Raw genomic sequence first — 19,026 nt, forward strand, 5'->3', positions numbered from 1 at the left:
CTTCTGTGTACTTCAGCTGCTTGTTTTTTTTCCTTAGGTCTTAAATTTTTTAAATAGTGTGAAATTGTTTTCATTTGAATCCATCTCAAATCATGTTTCTGTGAAGCTGTTGGTAAATAACTTTCTACCACCTTGAGCTGTCACTGCATTCTGTCTGAAGCCTCATGTCTGTATCTGAACTGGGAGTTTTGTGGGTTTGAGAGCTAGAGGTAGACTTCTGCTGGTACTGTGATTCTGTATTTCAGGCTGATTGAGTTAAATGTGCTTTCCTGCAGAGCAGATGTCTTTGACAGCACTTGGTATATTCTGGGGAGGCATTTGGGTTAGAGGCACAACTTCTCAGAAGTGTGGAAAGAATGCAAGGGAGTACCATTTTCTCTTGTGCTATCTCTGTATTTACACAGCAGTAGTAATAGGTTTGTTTCCAAACCTGACCATCCTGAAAGGTAGCATGGAAAGCATTGCTTCTTGGCAAACATATGACATGTCTTGTGCAGTAAGTTGAAAACTTCCTCTCAGCATTGTGTAGGTTAAGAGTAGGAAATCATGATGTACCTCTAGTTGGAAAATAAGCAACATAATTTCTTTGTTCTCCTTGTGAACCAACGTGCATGTTGTATTTCAGGTGCTTGGAAATGAAGTTAATGTGACTCTGTATTCACCACCTTTGCCAGAGTTTGATTACAGTATGGTTGTCATCTTCCTGATTGCTGTGTTTACAGTGGCACTGGGAGGCTACTGGAGCGGAGTAGCAGAACTGTAAGTTTGTTAAATGGAACTGCTTAAATTACATGGACTGCAAAGCTTGTGAAAACTGTCACTATGATCAGTGGGATATTATTTTCTTTTAGGTTGGTAGTTAAAAAATTAGAAGATCTAAGTGCAATTAGCTGCTTTTCCATGAAATGCACTGTAACCTCTGAAAAATCACCATAGGTCTTTGAGGAACCTTGAGCATAAATTGTAAAAGTCCCTGAGGGATAATGCAGCTCTTGGGAGGAGGCATGAGTTAACATTTTGACAAATTACCAAACACTCAGTAACTGGCATCATAATTCTCAAAAACTGGCTGTAGCTGCCTTTGAGAGCATGGCATTATTCTGCAGTATTTCTTGGGTGTCTGTGTATGCTAAATGGGCCAGTGTTTCTTGGTACCTTCAGGGTCTCAGTGGTGTTCTGGTGCTTTGCTCCCCAGAACAACAAGGAGAGGATTGTATGTGATAACAGCAGCTTCCTTTTTCCCACAGTTATGCAAATCTAGCTATTTTAAAGAGATTAAAGAAGTAGAAGGAGGGGAGGTGTGTATGTTTCTTTTTTTGAAGGTTGGATCTGATTATGCTTCTTTTTCACCCGGCAGTGCTGCAGGGTGTGGCTGCACTGAATGCTAAAATAACAAAATGTGGTGCTGTCTCCCATATTAAAAATACCTAGATGTAATTTATTAAACTAGTTAAAGCACTCTTTCATAAATCTAGGGTGAGCTTATTTTTTTTAAAAAGCTGCTTATTCAAAACCTGTTTTCTGAGAAGGTGATTCATCTAACAAGGTGCCTTGCTCCTGTGGGTTATTCTCTTTTGAAGGTGGCTGTTTCAGTGCTGAATTCAGAGTTTTGTAGGTAGGTCCTGGGATTCCTCAGGAACGCACTATCTGATGGACAATTTGCACTAGGTCTGTACTAAGGAGTAGAAGGGCTATCTGCTCAAAGAATGACCACAGCAATTTAAGTCTCCTTATTTTGCATGGTGAGGCATAAATATGGAGTATGTATGCACAGAAATCCAATTCCCAGTGAAAATCCCCAATTATACCACCTCTCTTTCACTCTATGAGGTGTAAGGGTGAAAGAACTAGTACTTAGCTAGCTTCATTCTGTTAACATGCATGGCTTTTGCAGACACTTAATGTCTAGTTGAGGTTTTAAGTGTGCAATACCCACAATTTTGATTTATTGTAGACATATTTATCAGATTGTCTACGTTTAGCCCAAAAAATTTTGTAGTCAGAGGTGATGCACTAATAGAGCTCAGTGTGTGCATCCTGAAAAGTAGTTTAAGAGTATAGTACTACTTTTTTTCACATGGATCAGGGGTTTGGTTCGTGGTGCTCCCTTAAAGTTGGCAATTACCACACCATTGGAAAGGAGTGCAATTAAGAATCTTTTCCTTGTGATTAGTGCTAGGTTGGAGGTGTATATCTTCATTAAAAAATGGAGAGAATCTCAAACTATAACCATACAATTTTCTGTGGTTTTAAGTCAAACAATAGTATGAAGGACTAAACTGAAACCTTGTCTAAATGTTCCATAACCAACAATTCTGGTCCTAGTAAAACATTTTCATAATCTGTCATCTGAGGTAAATGTGTTTGTTGTTTCTTAAAACAGTGAGAATCTCAAAGCAGTAGCGAGTCCCGGGGAGAGAGAAACCCGACGGAAGAAGGAAGAAAATGTTACTTTCACCCCTGTAACAGTTATCTTGTTTGTTGTCATCTGTTGTGTCATGCTGGTCTTACTTTATTTCTTCTACAAATGGTTAGGTAAGAAACAATGAATAATCTCATTTGACTTATTTTTCTGCATGATCTTATTAAGTGTTTAAGTCTAAAAAGCTAGATTTCTAAACTAAAATGAATGTAACTTTTTAAATTGTTCTCTCCATGCATGATTTGAGGGTTGAAAGAGTGCAGTCGCTACTTAAAGGAGAGGTTTCTTCAGCTATCTTACAAAGACTGCCTTGGCAATGCTTCCTCTGAATGAAGTCATGTGGAAGAGAGGTGACTAATGATGAGCAAAAAAAATATATTATTTATGTCAACGTTCTTGGGAGGATGGCAGTGACAACCTAGTAGTGTTTAGAGTTCGCTTGATGAGAACATTTTTTGCTAGTTGGGGTTTGGTGTTTGGTTTTAGTTTTTTGGTAGTGAGGATCTGGCTAGAAAGCAATTCTGATACCTCTGACTCAAGTTTTTGCTTGATGAGAACTTCCTCATGGCAGAAACACTCAGAAATCAGCATTTTCTATAATTAACTGACTGTGGTCTCCAGTGGCTGTTGAGCACTGCTGTAACTGTTAACAGTTTATATCATGGAATCATAGAATCCTCAAGGTTGAAAGGGACATTCAAGATCATCCAGTCCAACTGTCCACTCAGTACTGTCACTGCAACCTTTAAACCACATCACACCCAGTGCCAGATCCAGACACCTCCTGAACCCAAAATACCAAATGTATGTTATTGTGTTTGTTTCCTGTTTGCTATTTTTTTGTTGCTGATTCCCATCTTCATTGGTTTTATTTAGTATATGTTATAATATCAGTCTTCTGCCTGGCATCTGCGATGAGTCTGTACAACTGTCTTGCAGCATTAATAGGAGAAATCCCAATTGGGCAGTGCAGGTATTGTGCACCTTTCACTTATTAAAAATAGAAACTTTCCTCTGGGTATTTTCTGGTTGTTACTCAAGGCAGCATGAAAATATGGGAACAGTCTGACAGATTGTTTCCTGTATGGTTTTAGTGTGTGGGATAGTTACAAAAGAAAATTACAAGCTGCTTTATTAAATATTAAAGGTATCTGTAGCATAATCAACAGTTACAATAGTTGCAGGAGATTTGCTGCATTGCCTTTTTTTGAAAGCATTCTGTAATCAAATTTGAAAGGCTCTGCTTGGCTGGCTGAGCTTGGTTTTACAGAATCCTGGTTATCTGTCATATGTGCTTATTTTGTTCATCAAGGAACTCTGTAAGTAAGGGGAGGATCCTGCACATTTGATCCTATTTGGAGCAAGTACTGTGCTATAGGCAGTAGAGGGGTTTTTCCTTCTTTTTGACCTGTACTATACCTGCCAAGTTTTAACTTTCAGTGTAGACAACACATTGCTCATGTCATCTGTGTTAGGAGGTCGTGGTTACAGTCCTCACGTGGGTGGTGAGTTACCAGTGCGCAGATGGGTGCTTCTTACCACTCTGAGTTAAATATCCTGCACCTATTAGGCAGTATGGGAGTGTCCCTGTTTTCCTCCCCTGCATTTTCACTTTTTCACTGAATATTTAATGCAACCAGTAGTTCTTTTTCCCCAAAAAGAACAATGCTTATGAACTTGGAAGTATGTCAGTCATGTGGTTTGCATGTTACTTAGTGCAGGATATTCCTGTCAGGTGATTTAGTAGCCCATCAAAGGTAGTAATCAGGTAGAAAAGAGGTTTTGTGTAAGCTACAGGAGAAGCATTACTTCTGTCAGTTATCAGTTCAAGAACTGTCACAGAAAACTGAGTAAGTGGTAGAAATGGATATTGGCTCACAATTTTGCAATACGTAGTTACTTAATTTTTAATCTTGTATTATGTTTCTTAAAATTGCTTTTTCTCAGCAGTACTATTTTGTGCAATTATGAGATGTCTGTGCCTCACTGACATAGCTCAGTTGGTATAATTGTTACATGACAGAAATGGATTAAACAAGCTCATCTGCTTGCTGCCTTCCCTGGATATGTTTGCTAGAATGAGGACAGGCTATCCAAGCCCCTCTTGGCTTGTTTTTAGTGCAGCCCAGAAAGGGATTGGTGCTGCAGTTGCAAGAAGAAGAAACTCCTGGATTGAGAACACCTTGTCATCTTAAGAACCCATGATAGCACAGGCATGTGTCTTGGCTGTTGCAGGCTTTCTCTTTTAATTTAACTCATTTCTTTTAGGGTTACATGTTGCAACAAAACCATTGAAGTGAGGCTTATTTTTCTTGCTGTATTCTGCATAGCAGCAGCTGTTGTCTGGGCAGTATTTCGAAATGAAGATAGGTAAGTGATGCATTCTCACTTACGAGTAAGGTGAATAATTGGTGTTAATGAACTTCCCAGCATACAACTAATCCTGGAGCGCAGCATCCTTCTAAACTCCAGTGCCAATTTCAAAAAGATCATGAAAGTATTTTGAAGCTTAACAAGCATGGGAGTAATAGAGAACAAAGCTATGCAAATGAACTGTGTGGTAATTTAAAGTTACAAAAAACTATGAAGGTGAGGAAGAACTAGCTTGATTGCTAACGATTGCCACAGAAGAAAAGAGGTACAGAATAGCATAGGGAATAGCTCTGCTCAGCAGTAACTACAACATCCCTGTGTTATCAAGGCTGTTTCCAGCTCAAATCCAAAACATAGCCCTTACCAGCTGTTGTGAAGAAAATTAACTCTATCCCAGCCATTACAGCTGGGATAGCACAGACAGTTACCTATTTATGATCAGAGGCTGGTGTAAATTGACCATCTTGAAACTAGGACTTCTGTGGTTTTGGTAACAGTAAATCTGAGAAACTAATTTCTTGCTTGCTGAGAAATTGTCCTTGCTATTTCCAGCAAAATCTAGATTTCAGCAGTAGTTGGAACAACCTGTAAAAATGGTTTGGGTTTTTTTTTTTAGGTGGGCGTGGATTTTGCAAGATACTTTGGGAGTTGCTTTCTGCCTAAACTTCATTAAAACACTGAAAATGCCCAACTTTAAGGTACTGCAAGTTGCTTACCATGAGATAGTATTCTACTGCCTTGAATCTGTAAGTTTACTGTCAGGAAGTAGGTTTTCAACAGGCAAGAAATATATATTAAAAACCATAAATTTTACAATTTTTAATAATTATTAAAAGAAACTAATCCTGTTCTAAATGTTATGCCAGATTAAAAAACATGGTGCCAGAATCTAGCTGTGTGATACTTGAAAACCCACAGTAATATTTTCTTCTCTTTTTTTTTTTGCCAGTCCTGTGTAATACTTCTAGGCCTCCTCCTTCTATATGATGTGTTTTTTGTCTTCATAACACCATTTATCACAAAGGTATGTCTGTGAATTTATTGTAAGAACAAAAATGTCTGGTCATTGGGTCTGTATTTTTGTTTAACAGGTCAGTGTTTGCAATGGTCTCAAGGTGGAAAAGCTGATTTCCATTTTTCCCCATATAAGCCAACAGTGGCCTAAATTTTTATGGCAATTACATGGTCAAAAGTAAACCATCCCCAGTTAGTGTGAGGGATAGTGTGATCAGGAGAAATTACTGCCCTCCATTTTTTTTCCTTCTTTTACTTTGAACACCCATTTTTTGGAATGTGCTGTAGTACTTTCTGCAGTGATCACTTGCAGTGTGGTATGAACTGTGTGCAAGTGTTAACCTGCTTTTATTTTGAAGCAGAAAGCTCATGGCAGAAAAAGCTGACATGTTTTTATCTAAAATTCCAGCTACATCTAGTGGACTTGTTGTTTGGGGGTTTTTTTAACATTATTTTAGGCTGGACTACATGTTTTTATTGCAAAACAATACTGTATAATACTGTACAATACTGGGGCATTCCCTTTGATATTCAGGATTTTTCCAATCCTGAATTGTAAGTGGATGTACAAGCAGTTTTTGTAGATGTAGTATGAAAGTTTTGGTGCATTAAACCACTAACTTTTGAAAAATAACTTCAATTTCAGAATGGGGCAAGTATAATGGTTGAAGTTGCAGCTGGTCCCTTTGGAAACAGTGAAAAGGTATGAACAGTCACTGTAACATGCAGCATTAAAGTACTGACTCTGTGTAGCTAATTCATAGTGTGCTTTTCAGCATAACTTTCTCACAAAATATAGCCAGCTTCTGCTATTTTCTTATAAGTATTAAATGCCTGTTGACTTGGGTTTGATCCTAGAGTGATGGAAACTTGGTGGAAGTCCCTACTGAACGCTCAGCTCCCCATGAGAAAGTAAGGATTGTATTTCAGATACTGGATTTTTAAATTATTTCCTCTGAAAAGACTATTCTTTTGGGGAAAACTTCACTGTCCAAATTTCTCTTTAGGGCCTGGATATCGTTGATCAGTATTCTATAGTTAGGTTAATAATCCAGATTTGTTACTCCCGTTATATGGTTAAATATTGTTTTAACTTTTTTTTTTCATGTGTGCATATTATTTGTAAATCTGAAATTCCAGCTTACCAGTTGCCTTAAGCTTTATCTACTTTCTATGTTGGTTTCTGGTTTTTACTTCAGGTTCTACCTATTTTGAAGTTCTGCATTAACAATAAATTAATTATATTTAAACTGTTTATTAATTTAAGCAACCAAAAAAATCCAGAACACTGGAATGCTTTAGATGAGATTTATGTGGCTTCTGAAATAATGTTTTACAGTTACCCGTGGTTATTAGAGTGCCTAGACTGGAACACTCTGCGTCGACACTCTGTGACTTGCCCTTTTCATTGTTGGGTTTTGGAGACATTATTGTCCCAGGTGAGCAAATATTTTTGGTAACTGTAACTTATGAATAAATATTTTGGGTTTTATTCTCAGCTGACTTGCAGCAGAGTTTATTCACAGAGTAATTACTAAACTGAATGCAGCAGTTTGCCTTAATTAGTCAATGCAGAATACAACAAAAGCCAGAGTAGAAGAAGAAAGCTCAGTATGTTACAGAATACTTAAATAGTGAAAGGTTTTCTATTTTCTGTTGTACTGGATTGAGTAAATACAAGTCCCATAGGCAAATCCAGTTGTCAGAATTAACTAAATTTCATCAAAATCCCACAGAAAGCAAATATTTTGTGACTTCTTAGGATTTTCATATCCTAGACTATGTAATTAGAGGTGAGGTAATGTAAAATATTGCCAAGTTTTTCCATCTTTCTCAGAAGAGCTGAATTTGGCCCTATTTGGAGTCTTGAGCACATTACTTTAATTGAGCATGTGCAGGCAGAATTGCTGAATGTTAAGAGTGAGCATTAGAATCCTGTTGAAGAAAAGTATTAAAAATAGGTTACATTTCTCTATTAGAAAGCTGAAAATAGCACAATGTAATTAGGTTGCTTAAAACCCCCAGCCTTTAATTCCAAGCTTGCTTGGTTCATATTTCTGTTATGGTTTTGATTTTCTAGACTTATGATAGGATTTCTTAGACTGATTCTTGCCTTTACAGAAAAAATAATTGGAAGAAGATAAAACAATAATGGGAAGTCTTACTATAAATTCTTTTATGCTGTTTTCATTTGGAAAATTGGGGAGAGAAAAAATCATGACTAAACATTTCATTAATCCTTTTCCTTTTTAAATTTTTTTTTCCTTCAAGGGCTTCTGGTTGCCTATTGTCGAAGATTTGATGTTCAAACAAGATCATCTTCTGTATACTACATTTCCTGCACAATAGGTAAATCATGTGATATTTCAGCATTGCTGATCTTCATGGTAGCTTTTTTAAAATGGCAAAACTAGATGGTTTTCTTCAGGTAAGGTTCAGTGTTGTCAAGAAACGCTTTATAAACTCTTTTTAGTGTACCTGCTTATATGTAAGGTGACTATTCTCTATGGTAGTCAATTGCTTTGAGAAATCTTGCAAATACAGAGCAACCTGTTGTGTCTCTCCTTCAGTTATATTAACAAAGAAAATATTGCTTAAAAAGAAATTCTGTCTTACTAAATGATTGACTTAATCTAAAAATCCTCCTGTTCTTAATTGTGTATGTATGAATGTCTTTTTATAGCTTATGCTGTTGGTATGGTGCTGACTTTTGTTGTCCTGGCATTGATGAAGATGGGGCAGCCTGCCCTTCTCTACCTTGTACCATGTACACTCATCACGAGCTCCCTCGTTGCCTGGAGGCGCAAAGAGATGAAGAAGTTTTGGAAAGGAAGCAGTTACCAGGTAGGCTGGATGCCTTGGGTATTTTGTTGTTAATTCTTTTGAGTATATGCTTCTCTGAGAACTTGGTGATATATCACCTGCAATCCAGTTTTTGCTAGTTTTCCTGTAATCTTCTGGAAGTAATAAGGAAAAATAGTCTTTACCCTTAGAAAATCTTAGTCTTGTAGGTGATATGGCAGAACAAAGCTCAAGGGAGATGAAATAGCTGGTTCAGTACTCAGGGAGGAAAAGAAATTTGTTCTATCCACTTTGAAATGTTTTCTTGTGCTGTAACATTCCTCGTCTATCATCTTGATGTGGTATAACATGAGTCACTGAACTAAGCATGCAGACTCCAAACTGTACCAGTTCTGTATTAGAGACAGCTCAAAAAAACTGGTGATAACTAGAACTTCAGAAACTTTCCATGCATCACTGATGGCCTACATCATCAGGTTGTATGGAGCATTCAGGAACAAAATAGCTGGGTTATAGAATTGTTTCCTATCGCAGCACACACTGTGGGCACACTGCCTTGGATAATCTATTTCCCCTTTGGTTATGTCTAACACTACCCAGGAACTGCAGTTCTTAAAATCCCACCAGTTGATACGTGCACACTTTCCCTGACGGGACTTGCTGTAGTAACTGAGTGTGCCAGTAGCCCTTGAGAGCTGGCATTTATCATAATACAGACCAGTCTCAAGATTACTCTGTGCTTTGCTTGAGACCTAAGTCCAGTATTGTTTGAATTGAGGCACCATCACCTGTACCTAGGGCATGTTGAACTCAGAGATGAGATAGTCTCTTCTGGGGGAGAGTGGGTATCAAGTTGATGGTGAATAGAGGCAGCTCCTGCTTGTTTAGCTTCTGGATTGGAAGGATTAAGTGGGTCAGTGGAAGTCGAGGGTAATTCTTGTAAAGGTAAAGCTACAGGTACTGGCTCCTATAGTATTACTAGCAAAATGCTACTGTTTGTTGATACTCTACACCTGCTTCAGCTGGAGTTTGGTTTAGGTGTGAAATTACTCTGGAGATTTTCAGCTTTAACTAAATACCCTGTCTTTCTGTTTACAAAATCAACTCCTTTCATGGGTGCAGTGAACAGAAATGTTACTCTGTAGGTCAGAATGAATTTGGCTTACTGTGCATTTATATATAAATTAGTGACTTTTAGCTCTTCTAAAATAAACAAGGTCACATTTATGAAGCCCAGTAGCTCTGGGTTTGTTGGGAGGAAAACACTTAGCAATTTATTTTCCTCACTTGAGTTCTGAGTAAGATTGGCCTGAATAAATTTGGCAGGTCTCCTTAGCGACAAAAAATTTCTTGCACTTCTTGTAGCAAAACTCATACTTGAAAGAATTATGTTGCCATAGTAGTTATTTCATGTCCTTTCAACTGGTTTCTTGAAGGATTAAAAAGACTCTGAACTTCAGAGTAGTTTTGAACTTGTTTTGAGTCAGGTGACTTCATTTCTAGCACAATATAAAATGCTGATTTCAACCCCCACTCCACCATCCCTGAGTTAGACTTCTCTGTAGTTGAGCCTGTAGTTGACCTCTGTGTAACTTTGTTAACTCCTATTTTCCTATAACTTTCTGAAGAATATTTTTATATTAATTTTTTATTCTCAGAGAGTGTTATTCAAGTTGCACTCTCAAAATGCTGCAGGGTTGATCTTTCTCGGATATTGTCCTCCTTATCTAAAACTGTATTTTGAACTGTCCTTACTGAACTTACAAACATGCAAAAAAATCCAAGTAAACAAACAAAACCCCAAATAGCCCCAACCCACACAGCCCCAGGGCTGAAATCTCCAGTTTTCAGTGCTCATTCTGAGGAGGAAAGATACAGAAAGGTGTCAGAAGACAATTTTTTTCAACATCAGTGATTCAGACTTGGGCAGAGCTGCTCCATTGACAAGGGTGGCCAGACTTGTGTAGAGGTTTCCTTTGCCCTCATGGGAACAGAAAACCCTTGCAGAGCTGTTAGAGCAAAGTGTCCTAAGAATAGGGGTAGAAGAGCATATACAGTGCATCAGGTGACTAAACTTCTAAGAATAGTCCATTAGTTACATTTTTGGAGTTTTGGGTTTTTCTGATTTTTTGTTGGTTTTGTTGTATATGATTTTAATAATGGAATGAATTTTATTTAGGTGTTGGACTCCTCCAGGACGCCTTTGCTACAAGGTGTGATTATGGCCTTCTTTTACTGCAACTTTATTAATCATCTTACAGTTCTTTTTTCTTCTTTTTCCCCCTCTGCTTCTTCTTTTCAGTCTTTTTTGCATCTACTTCTTAATTTTTGTATTAATAACTCAATAGAAGAGGGTAGAACTGAAGACAAGATACAAATCTGTATTCACACTTAGGTCTTTTGCGTTTTTTATTTTTTTAAAGGAGTTAAGGAAAACATAAGTAGCAATGAAGCCATGATTCCTAAGCCTGAAGGCAGGCTTTGTATGCTTCTCTACTCTCTAACTTCCCAAATCCCTAGGAGTGTCTTCAAATATTTGCAGTTAGTGTTAGTTCCTCTTCTGTTACCTATATTGCAGCCCTTCACCTGATTTTTTGTGTCGCCGCACTGATGTGAAAACCTGCTTAGACCTAAACAACAATTTTGTTGTCTTTTGTTACAACACTGAGCATTACAAATTTGCCTTTAGTAATCATGTCTACATCCCTTCTGTCACCCTCCTGCTCCGCAGTGTCCTTCACCCCATCCTGTCTGCACTGCTTGCACTGTGCTGGGGAGCAGGGATTGGGACCGGCTCTTGTGGCCTTGCTGCTGCACCACGTCTGGACTGCAGCGAGGTTTGACCTTTCTTGGCAGTAGCTCATGACTGCTAACACTGTTGGTATTTATCTTCACTGTCCACACAACTTGCAGAGAGCAGTGCAGGCTTTCAAATTTCAGCTGCTTGTGGAATTTGAGCATTTAAATATAATCTTGAATTATAGTTGCTGGAGTTGTACATCTCTTTATAAAGCATAGGGTGTCTGCCATGAAGACAATTTGAGATGGTGAACTCTGCTTGTGTCTTAAATTCTCAAATAAAAAGTACTTTTCTCATTAGCTCCTTTCTTCTAAAAAAGAGTACTTTAACAATTTAAGTCTCATTAAAAAGCCTTAGTAATAAAGAAATTAGATATAAACCAAAGATGGTATTAGGAAGTGGGAAGGTATGAGTGCAGATTAAAAGCAGATGGCCAGACTATTTTTATAACATAGAATTCTTCTGTCCTGCTGTGTGCACTCGAGTTCTTGGATAGGTTTGTTAAAATCAGTTTTTTAGTTTCTACTTTATACGCATGACAAATACTTGACTCCCCAAGATAGCTCTGAGGTCCCATAATTCATAGCTGAGGTCATTTCTGTTTCTGCGTAATGATGCAGTCTTAAATTCTAGTTATGCTCTGTGTGGCTTTTTTATGGTGTAGTCTTGAGCTGTAATGAGTTGCTGCACAGAAAAACATTTTAACTATTCACTGAAGTGCAGAGATTTCTTGGAAGAATAACATACTTACTTTCCTGCCACCTAACTGGCAGTATTGTTCCTGTGAAGTGTATAATAAAGGTTTATCTAGGTTTTCTAGATTGCTTATACTCCTCATGTATGCCTTCACGATAAACTAATTTCATACTTATTTTCCAGTTATTGATTTAATTTTAGAACACTGTTTTTTGTATCAGTGCAATCTATGAAATAATTTTAGCAACATCATGGACAATCTAGTGGCCTAATGCAACTTTGAAGTCTTCTACATAGAGTAGTCTTGCAACCTGTTAGAGTTTGTCAGTTCCAAGTGTTTAGCACTTCTTACCTTCTTTGAAGTAATAAATCAACAGATTTGTCACTGCCATGTTACACAGCATGCACCTGCTATTTAGTACCATAAGTTTTATAATCACATTTTTAGATACTTGCAAATTCATCATAACTGTGAGTTGTTAAGAATTCTGTGAATGCAGCATTATTGCCATGAATCTTGCAGGCAACTGTGTGCATAGGTACCTGTGTACTCTTACAGAGAGATTTGTACTGCCATTTCTAGTTTGGGTCTGTGGAAGTGGTTTTTTTGGGGTAAGTTTGGTGCTTTTAGTTTATAATAGTTCACCATGTTAGTAGATAGGTTAAACAGAAACGTCTACACCTCCCCCTTAAAAACTGTCAGAAATTCAGATGTGAGAGCAAAGCTTCTAAATCTCTTCCACTTCAAAAATATTTGTGAGCTCTCCACAATGTACAGTCAGATTGCTTTGCCTCTTTCTTGGTTTAAAACAACAACTTTGTCCAGGATTGTAGCAAGGTGCCTTCATCTTGCACCTGGTTGCCATAAAGGTTCCTGCAGCTTCTGCTGAGACTTTGAGGAAGGGTTTGTCCTGAGAGAATCCACAGTGGAAATACACGTGTGGAGGAAGCTGCTTAAATGCCATCTCGTACTTTTAGAGAGGCACCTGTTGTCCCCAGCTTTACGTTGTGGGCTGTCCTTCTGTGTGGAGGAAAGATTAGGAATGGGGTGATGTGACATTTTTAGCCTTGAAACATTTATTTAAACACCCCCCTGAAGCATCCTTAGTGCTTTACTAGGCATTTGGTTTTAAAGTTAACTTTAAGATCTGATTATTAAGCAGAGACTTTAAAATTTAAATACAGGTGCTAGCTCCAGCATTTGTACAAAAAAAGTGCATTTTTTGCTGCTTAGTGTTGTAGGACTAATAGAAGAATCTTTGACTTTGGAATACACTGAATTATTGCAAATACTTTTATTTCTAGAAGCACCTTGTGAATTTAATAGGAAAACATTGTACAAAAATGCTTAGCAAAGTTACTTTCTCTATGCCAGCTATTACATGATCCTCCCTAGGTTGAAGGAAGATACATGGCATGACTTGATGTAATATGGTACTGTGGGGGGAGGTTGTTCTTCTTTTATCCTGGAAACAAATACTTTAATCCTCATTCAAAAGGATGGTTTGAGTTCTGTAATTGTAGGGAGTGTTTGCTTTGGGTGACTTTTGATGTGGATTTTTGGTCACAGTGTAGAGGAAAATTCTGGATAAACTGAAATAAATGCAAGATTGTCATTAGCTCAAGAGCTGGGTGTTCACTGCTGGACTGAGTGTGTGTTGTTGCTCTAACTCAGGTCTAAGGTCTATTGGCAAGACTGGTGCCTGCCTTAGTTCTGACTGTTGTGATTCTGGCACATGAAGGGAGGGATGTGAAAGACCTTTTCTGGTCTTAGATTGATGCTGTGGCCTCTGGGCTTTTGTAAACCTTACCCAAATCCCACTGACTTGTTTTTTGGAACTGTCATCTTGGTTTACTGCACAGCACATTGGTGTAGCTGGACTGTGAAACAGCTTGTTTAAGCAAAAGTGCTTTTGATAAGGTATGTTTGTGTACTTTGCAATGAAACAATTCTGTTGGCATAAAAGAAGGAATGGCACAGAGCTGGGTCATAACTAGAGAAGAGAAAAGTTAATAGAACTCGTCTCTTTGCCCTGTACATAAAATTATACCACACTAAAGTGTGTACAACACAGCAGTCTCAGGGCCTGGCTTTGTTCTGGCAAGGATTCTCCAGCAGGTGCTAGTAAGACAAGAAAATAATTGTGTGGAAATCTGCCCAGCATAGATCAGAACCCACACAGTGAGCAGCTGTTGCACAGAAAGAATGGCAGGATATGCCACTATGGAAGAACATAAGTAGGGTTTTCTACCTTTAGATGCTTAAAGCATTATCCCTTGCCCTAATAATCCTGCCACTCTGGGTATATGAGCTCCTTGGCACATTCTGTTTTTTCAGCATTAGTTGTACTACTTCTGTGTCTTTTGTCTCTGGCTCTCAGCTACCTAAACTGTCCAGTTCTTGGCCTCTTGTTAATTATGCTCAATTCTGAAACCCTTAAACTGATGGTCTCAGTTTGTTACACTAACAAACGCGTGTATTACCTTTGTAATTCATTCAATGCCTTGTCTCAAGGGGAAAACCAGAGCCCTCATTGCCTCCAGCAATGCAGCAGTGGATAGTGAAACAGGCTGCTTTTTACTCAGGACAACTACAGATTTGAGTTACTCAGGCAATCTAATCAGTTACATTAATGCAAAGTATAATCAGTCTATAATAATCAGGTTTGGATTCTCTCCTGATGCAGGACTTTACAGTTCCGTTTCCTTTATCCTTTCTAAAATAAAAGGAAAATCTACAAAGAAATGTGACCAATACAGTTAGTTTTGACTAACTGTAACATAGGTAGCATTTACAGCCATGAAAAGAGGAAAGTTAGTCTTTTCTGTTCAAGCTATTGCTTGCTACCTGTAAATGTCAGGTAAGATCCTAGAGTCTACTTCCAGTTTTGCAAGCCATATCTTTGAAAAATTTGCTTAACCCCAATTGTTTTTTGTTCCTTGTATTTAATAATTGAGATACTTCTGACTCATAGGTTTATTTCCTTGTAGAGGACTCGGGTCCTTGGTTGGAGAATCGTTCTGTAGTGGAAAGCATTAGCTTTGATTATTTGGCTTAAATACTTTTCTGATCTGTAGAGGACTTCCTAAATGTATGCTGCTAAAATGCACTCTAACACGTGTTTAATTATATTTCTCTTAGCTAACAAATACTTTAGATCAATGGGGGGAAGGAGTATTTCTTTATAAAGAGCCATCTCTTTTCACTTTTTTTCCTTTTTACTTTTAGATGATGGAACACCTGGATTACACAGGAAATGAAGAAAGCACAGCATCAGCCACTGAACAGCCTGGAGGACAGTAATATTTGGGATCCTGATTTAAAATAGCATTTGAATTTTTGCCAGCTGAATTACAGTAAATTTGGTGAAATTTTACAATAGAGTGTTTCCCCACTCTGTGTAAAAGGGTTTTTTATTCCTGCACCTATATTTTTATGGAAAATACTGTTAATAACATGGAAGTAATCAAAATAGAGTTGCATTTTTACAGCCAAACCATAGCTAGTAACACCGTGCCTTATTTCGATTTAAATAAAAGGATATTTTCTATGCAATTTTCCAACCGTGTTTCTATACAGTATATTTTTATAAAAGTTGCTTGCCCATATCAGCTTGAGTGAAATGTTTTTTTAAAGTTTTGATTAAGACTAGTGAAGTTTCCTTGGAAAAAAAAAATACAGTATCCTTCGTAGGATTTGTTTGCAGATTTTGAATGCAAAGTTGGATAGTAATGTAACTATAGCAACTGAAGAATGAAACTATAGTTCCATTACTACAAGTGGTTCAATAAACAGTGTGTAAGTCTGTGTACATTGTTAGCCATAAAATAAATAACAGGGAAAAATGAGTGTGGGGTTGTGAACTCTTCCTCCCCACCCCCTCATTGTATCACTGGCTTATGCCTTAATTCTGAAGAGCCTTCAGAATTAGCCTTGGATTATATACATTTCCAAACATTTAAAAACAATAAAAAAAGGAAGGTACTTACACATGGTCCTGAAAACTTCTATGCAGCTCCTGGAATATTTGACAAACAAGATGGTGCAAAAGGCAAGAGGTTTTCTGCTCAGTAAATGCTATTTTAAGGGATGGGATAAAATGTTAACACTGGCCTGGTTCTCCCATCTGTTGAGACTAGGTGTGTATTTGTGGTCTTCATTGGCTCTGGATCAGTTCAGAGGGATGGGGGAAGACAGGACAGATTTTTTTTTTTTTACCTTTTGCATCTGCACCATACGTTTTTTTGAACTATTTGTGAAAATTCTTTGCAACTGATAGACAAAACAGGTTTGAATAGTGCTAGTAGTACCTGTGTTACTTAAGGCCAATGCATGTGTTTAACTTGTTTAATCTTAATTTGTTTTTGCTTTTAAAGACTTGGAAAAGGATAAATAGTTTAAATCATCAGTTTGCATTTAGAAGAGTTCGTTTGACACTTGTTCTTTTTTTCAGGAAACTGCAAATTGAGGGGGATTAGGCATAGAAAATTTGTATAGCTGTAATGCTAACACTTCACACCAAAGAAGACTGGAGAAGGCTACAAGGGGAGACCACTGAGTTCAATTAGTGCTAATGGCAGGTAGTCGTTAAAACATTTTTCCTATTCTTTAAATGAATGTCATTCCTATAGCAAGTACAGTTCAAGAACCCTGGAGAAGACAACTGAGTAAGCACATGCTGGGCAGTGGCAGTGGAGGCTTTCCTGGAGTGCCTCCTGCAAGTGCCTCCTTTGTTTGAAGGTCACCTCTAGACATTTCTAGTCAGTTTGGGGCAAGTCGGCTCAGGAAAATTTACCCTGATTAAATCTAGTTTAGCCAGATTTACTTTGGAAGTATGTTAATTAAGACAATTGAAAATCTGTATTGGCAGTTAACAAAGGCTTACTGCAAATTTACGTAATTTATATCAAGTTGAAACTTTTGTTTGCAAGAGTCAGGAGCAGACAAACCGACAGCCTGGATATCTCTCAGTTGTAGCCATTCACACAGATTGAGTGTGGTTACGGGTAAGATACCTCACCTTGTTTGCAGCTTCCCTAAGAAAACAGAAATTACAAGCAGTTTTTTATGTTAGTAGTTCCCCCCCTCGACTCGAGCTTGAACTGACAGCCTCAGAATGCAGTAGTCATCTTCAGTCATCTGCAGTTTTTTATTTAACTGGCATTTCATAATAAGTTACAGCATACCTCAATGTTTTAATAGCAGACTGAAAATGTGTCTTCTGATGTGTTGTCGTGCTCTTAGACAAGCCCAGTATCTGCCAAAGTTCAGTGGTTTTGAAGAAGTTTCTGAAAATTCCTGAAGCAGATAAAGAAGTCATAACTCTTTCAAAGTCATGTACAATTAATTGAAAGCCCTCAGAAGCTTCACAAACCTATGTAAGATGACTTCTTTGTCTCTTTGAAATCTTCCACATGGAGGATTTATTAAATTTTCAGCTGTAAGTGATAATGGAATTAGTATAAATAAAAAAGACCTTTGGCAACATAAGTGTATTCAGCAGCTGGCTGTGGAAGCTCTGTCTTGTTCTGTGCCTAATAATGCTCCATGCCTGATCATGCCTGAGGTTTCACACACACGTGCTGCAGTTTAGTGGGATGTAAACTAACTTTTTTTTCTTTCAAATGCTTAGGTGCTTTGTTTACAAAAATTACAAATGGAGTTTAAAATTTTATATAAATAGTAGGTTAATATTGACTACTGAAATGAGGTTTTGTAAGTTCAATAGAACTGATTGCAACACTTCTAGGAATTTTGAATGTTTTTAATATTAAATTTGGTTGAGCTAAACACTGTTAAAAGCCTTGTTAGTCATACTTTAATAGAAAAATCTTACTGCCTTTTCATTGTATGTTTACTGACAACAGCCCCCTTCCTTGTGACTCTTAAGTTATCACCTTAAGAATGTTATTAATAAATGTTACTTGGAAAAAAATAGTTGGGTAATTGCTTTGTTCTAACTCATCCTTTTCTTACTGTGATTGTTCATGGCAAAACAGTTAACACTTCATAATACCAAGTAAATTTAAAATCCATAATACCTCCCCATAAATATGTAGTTGCAGTTTTTCTCAATGTATGATTCTGTTAGTAAGTACCTGTATGATGGGTTTGGTACATTGCTTTTCTCTATTTTTTTTTTTCCCCTGGGATGCAGAGAGAGGAACTGAAGTGAATTGAGCTACATCCGTTTTCCTGGTCTGGCTCAGTAAATGCTTGTTGTACAGCTGTTAGTGCTGAGGCTCGGTGAAAGTACACCAGAGAAACAGTGAGCTGGAAACTTAGCAGCTGCTAACTTCTCAGTGGAAACAAGCTCCCTGCAGTCAGCCAGGAAGTAGTGCTGTAGAGGCATCTTCAGCTGAAGGTACTTAGCCATGAGGGCAAGAAACAGCCAAGCCTCAGACTTGAAACCTGAGCTGGGTTGGAAATGTTGGCAAGGAAAAAGAAAAAATCACTGAACCTGAGTGCACTTGATATGTGATCCTTGAGACATCCCTACAGCCCTGTGATGGTGTGTTTTGTATGTAACATGTTTTGAGGTATTTTAAGTCTCTTCTGCTTGTACACTGGAGGTTCCAGTAGCTTTGAGTCACAGTAATGGACTGCTTAATGGGGACAAAACTCTCCAAAATGCTCTTTGAATTTACTTATTTTAAAAAGTAGAAGTTAAGAAGAACAGACGCAGCTGCAATCAGCAAACTTGTTTTTCACTGTCTGTTCCCCAAGCATTCCATTATTAAGGCTGCTCCGTTTGGCACACTGGCAAAACTGTAAATCTCAAAATTGCGAGTAGAAGAGGCAGTTTCTTACAATGCTTAACAGTTTTGATCAGTCCAGTCTTTACAACACAATTCCATTTAGACACAAGAATAAGCTTTTCCCTATGAGTGTGGTCAAGCACTGGCACAGGTTGCACAC

The 19,026-nt window shown here is 37.8% G+C and overlaps 1 protein-coding gene across 8 annotated transcripts in view; it reads left to right on the forward strand.

The window, feature by feature from the left end:
• The window catches only part of SPPL2A (signal peptide peptidase like 2A), a 36,916-nt gene extending 21,253 nt beyond the window's left edge, over positions 1–15,663 (forward strand). For 4 of the 8 annotated variants that reach the window (XM_048318153.1, XM_048318151.1, XM_048318150.1 and 1 more), the window contains 12 exons: positions 626–759; positions 2,384–2,535; positions 3,299–3,395; positions 4,691–4,792; positions 5,412–5,493; positions 5,745–5,819; positions 6,456–6,512; positions 6,668–6,721; positions 7,149–7,248; positions 8,081–8,158; positions 8,493–8,653; positions 15,337–15,663. In XM_048318153.1, coding sequence (XP_048174110.1) covers positions 626–759; positions 2,384–2,535; positions 3,299–3,395; positions 4,691–4,792; positions 5,412–5,493; positions 5,745–5,819; positions 6,456–6,512; positions 6,668–6,721; positions 7,149–7,248; positions 8,081–8,158; positions 8,493–8,653; positions 15,337–15,411 — 1,167 coding nt within the window. In that variant the 3' untranslated portion in view covers positions 15,412–15,663. Of the gene's footprint in view, positions 1–625; positions 760–2,383; positions 2,536–3,298; positions 3,396–4,690; positions 4,793–5,411; positions 5,494–5,744; positions 5,820–6,455; positions 6,513–6,667; positions 6,722–7,148; positions 7,249–8,080; positions 8,159–8,492; positions 8,654–10,790; positions 10,825–15,336 lie in introns of all 8 variants that reach the window. The other 4 variants (XM_048318152.1, XM_048318156.1, XM_048318157.1 and 1 more) reach the window with 3 other exon arrangements.
• Positions 15,664–19,026: the final 3,363 nt, after the last annotated feature.

This window comes from Corvus hawaiiensis, chromosome 13 (genome assembly GCF_020740725.1).
Source record: "Corvus hawaiiensis isolate bCorHaw1 chromosome 13, bCorHaw1.pri.cur, whole genome shotgun sequence".
Classification (NCBI taxonomy): Eukaryota; Metazoa; Chordata; class Aves; order Passeriformes; family Corvidae; genus Corvus; species Corvus hawaiiensis.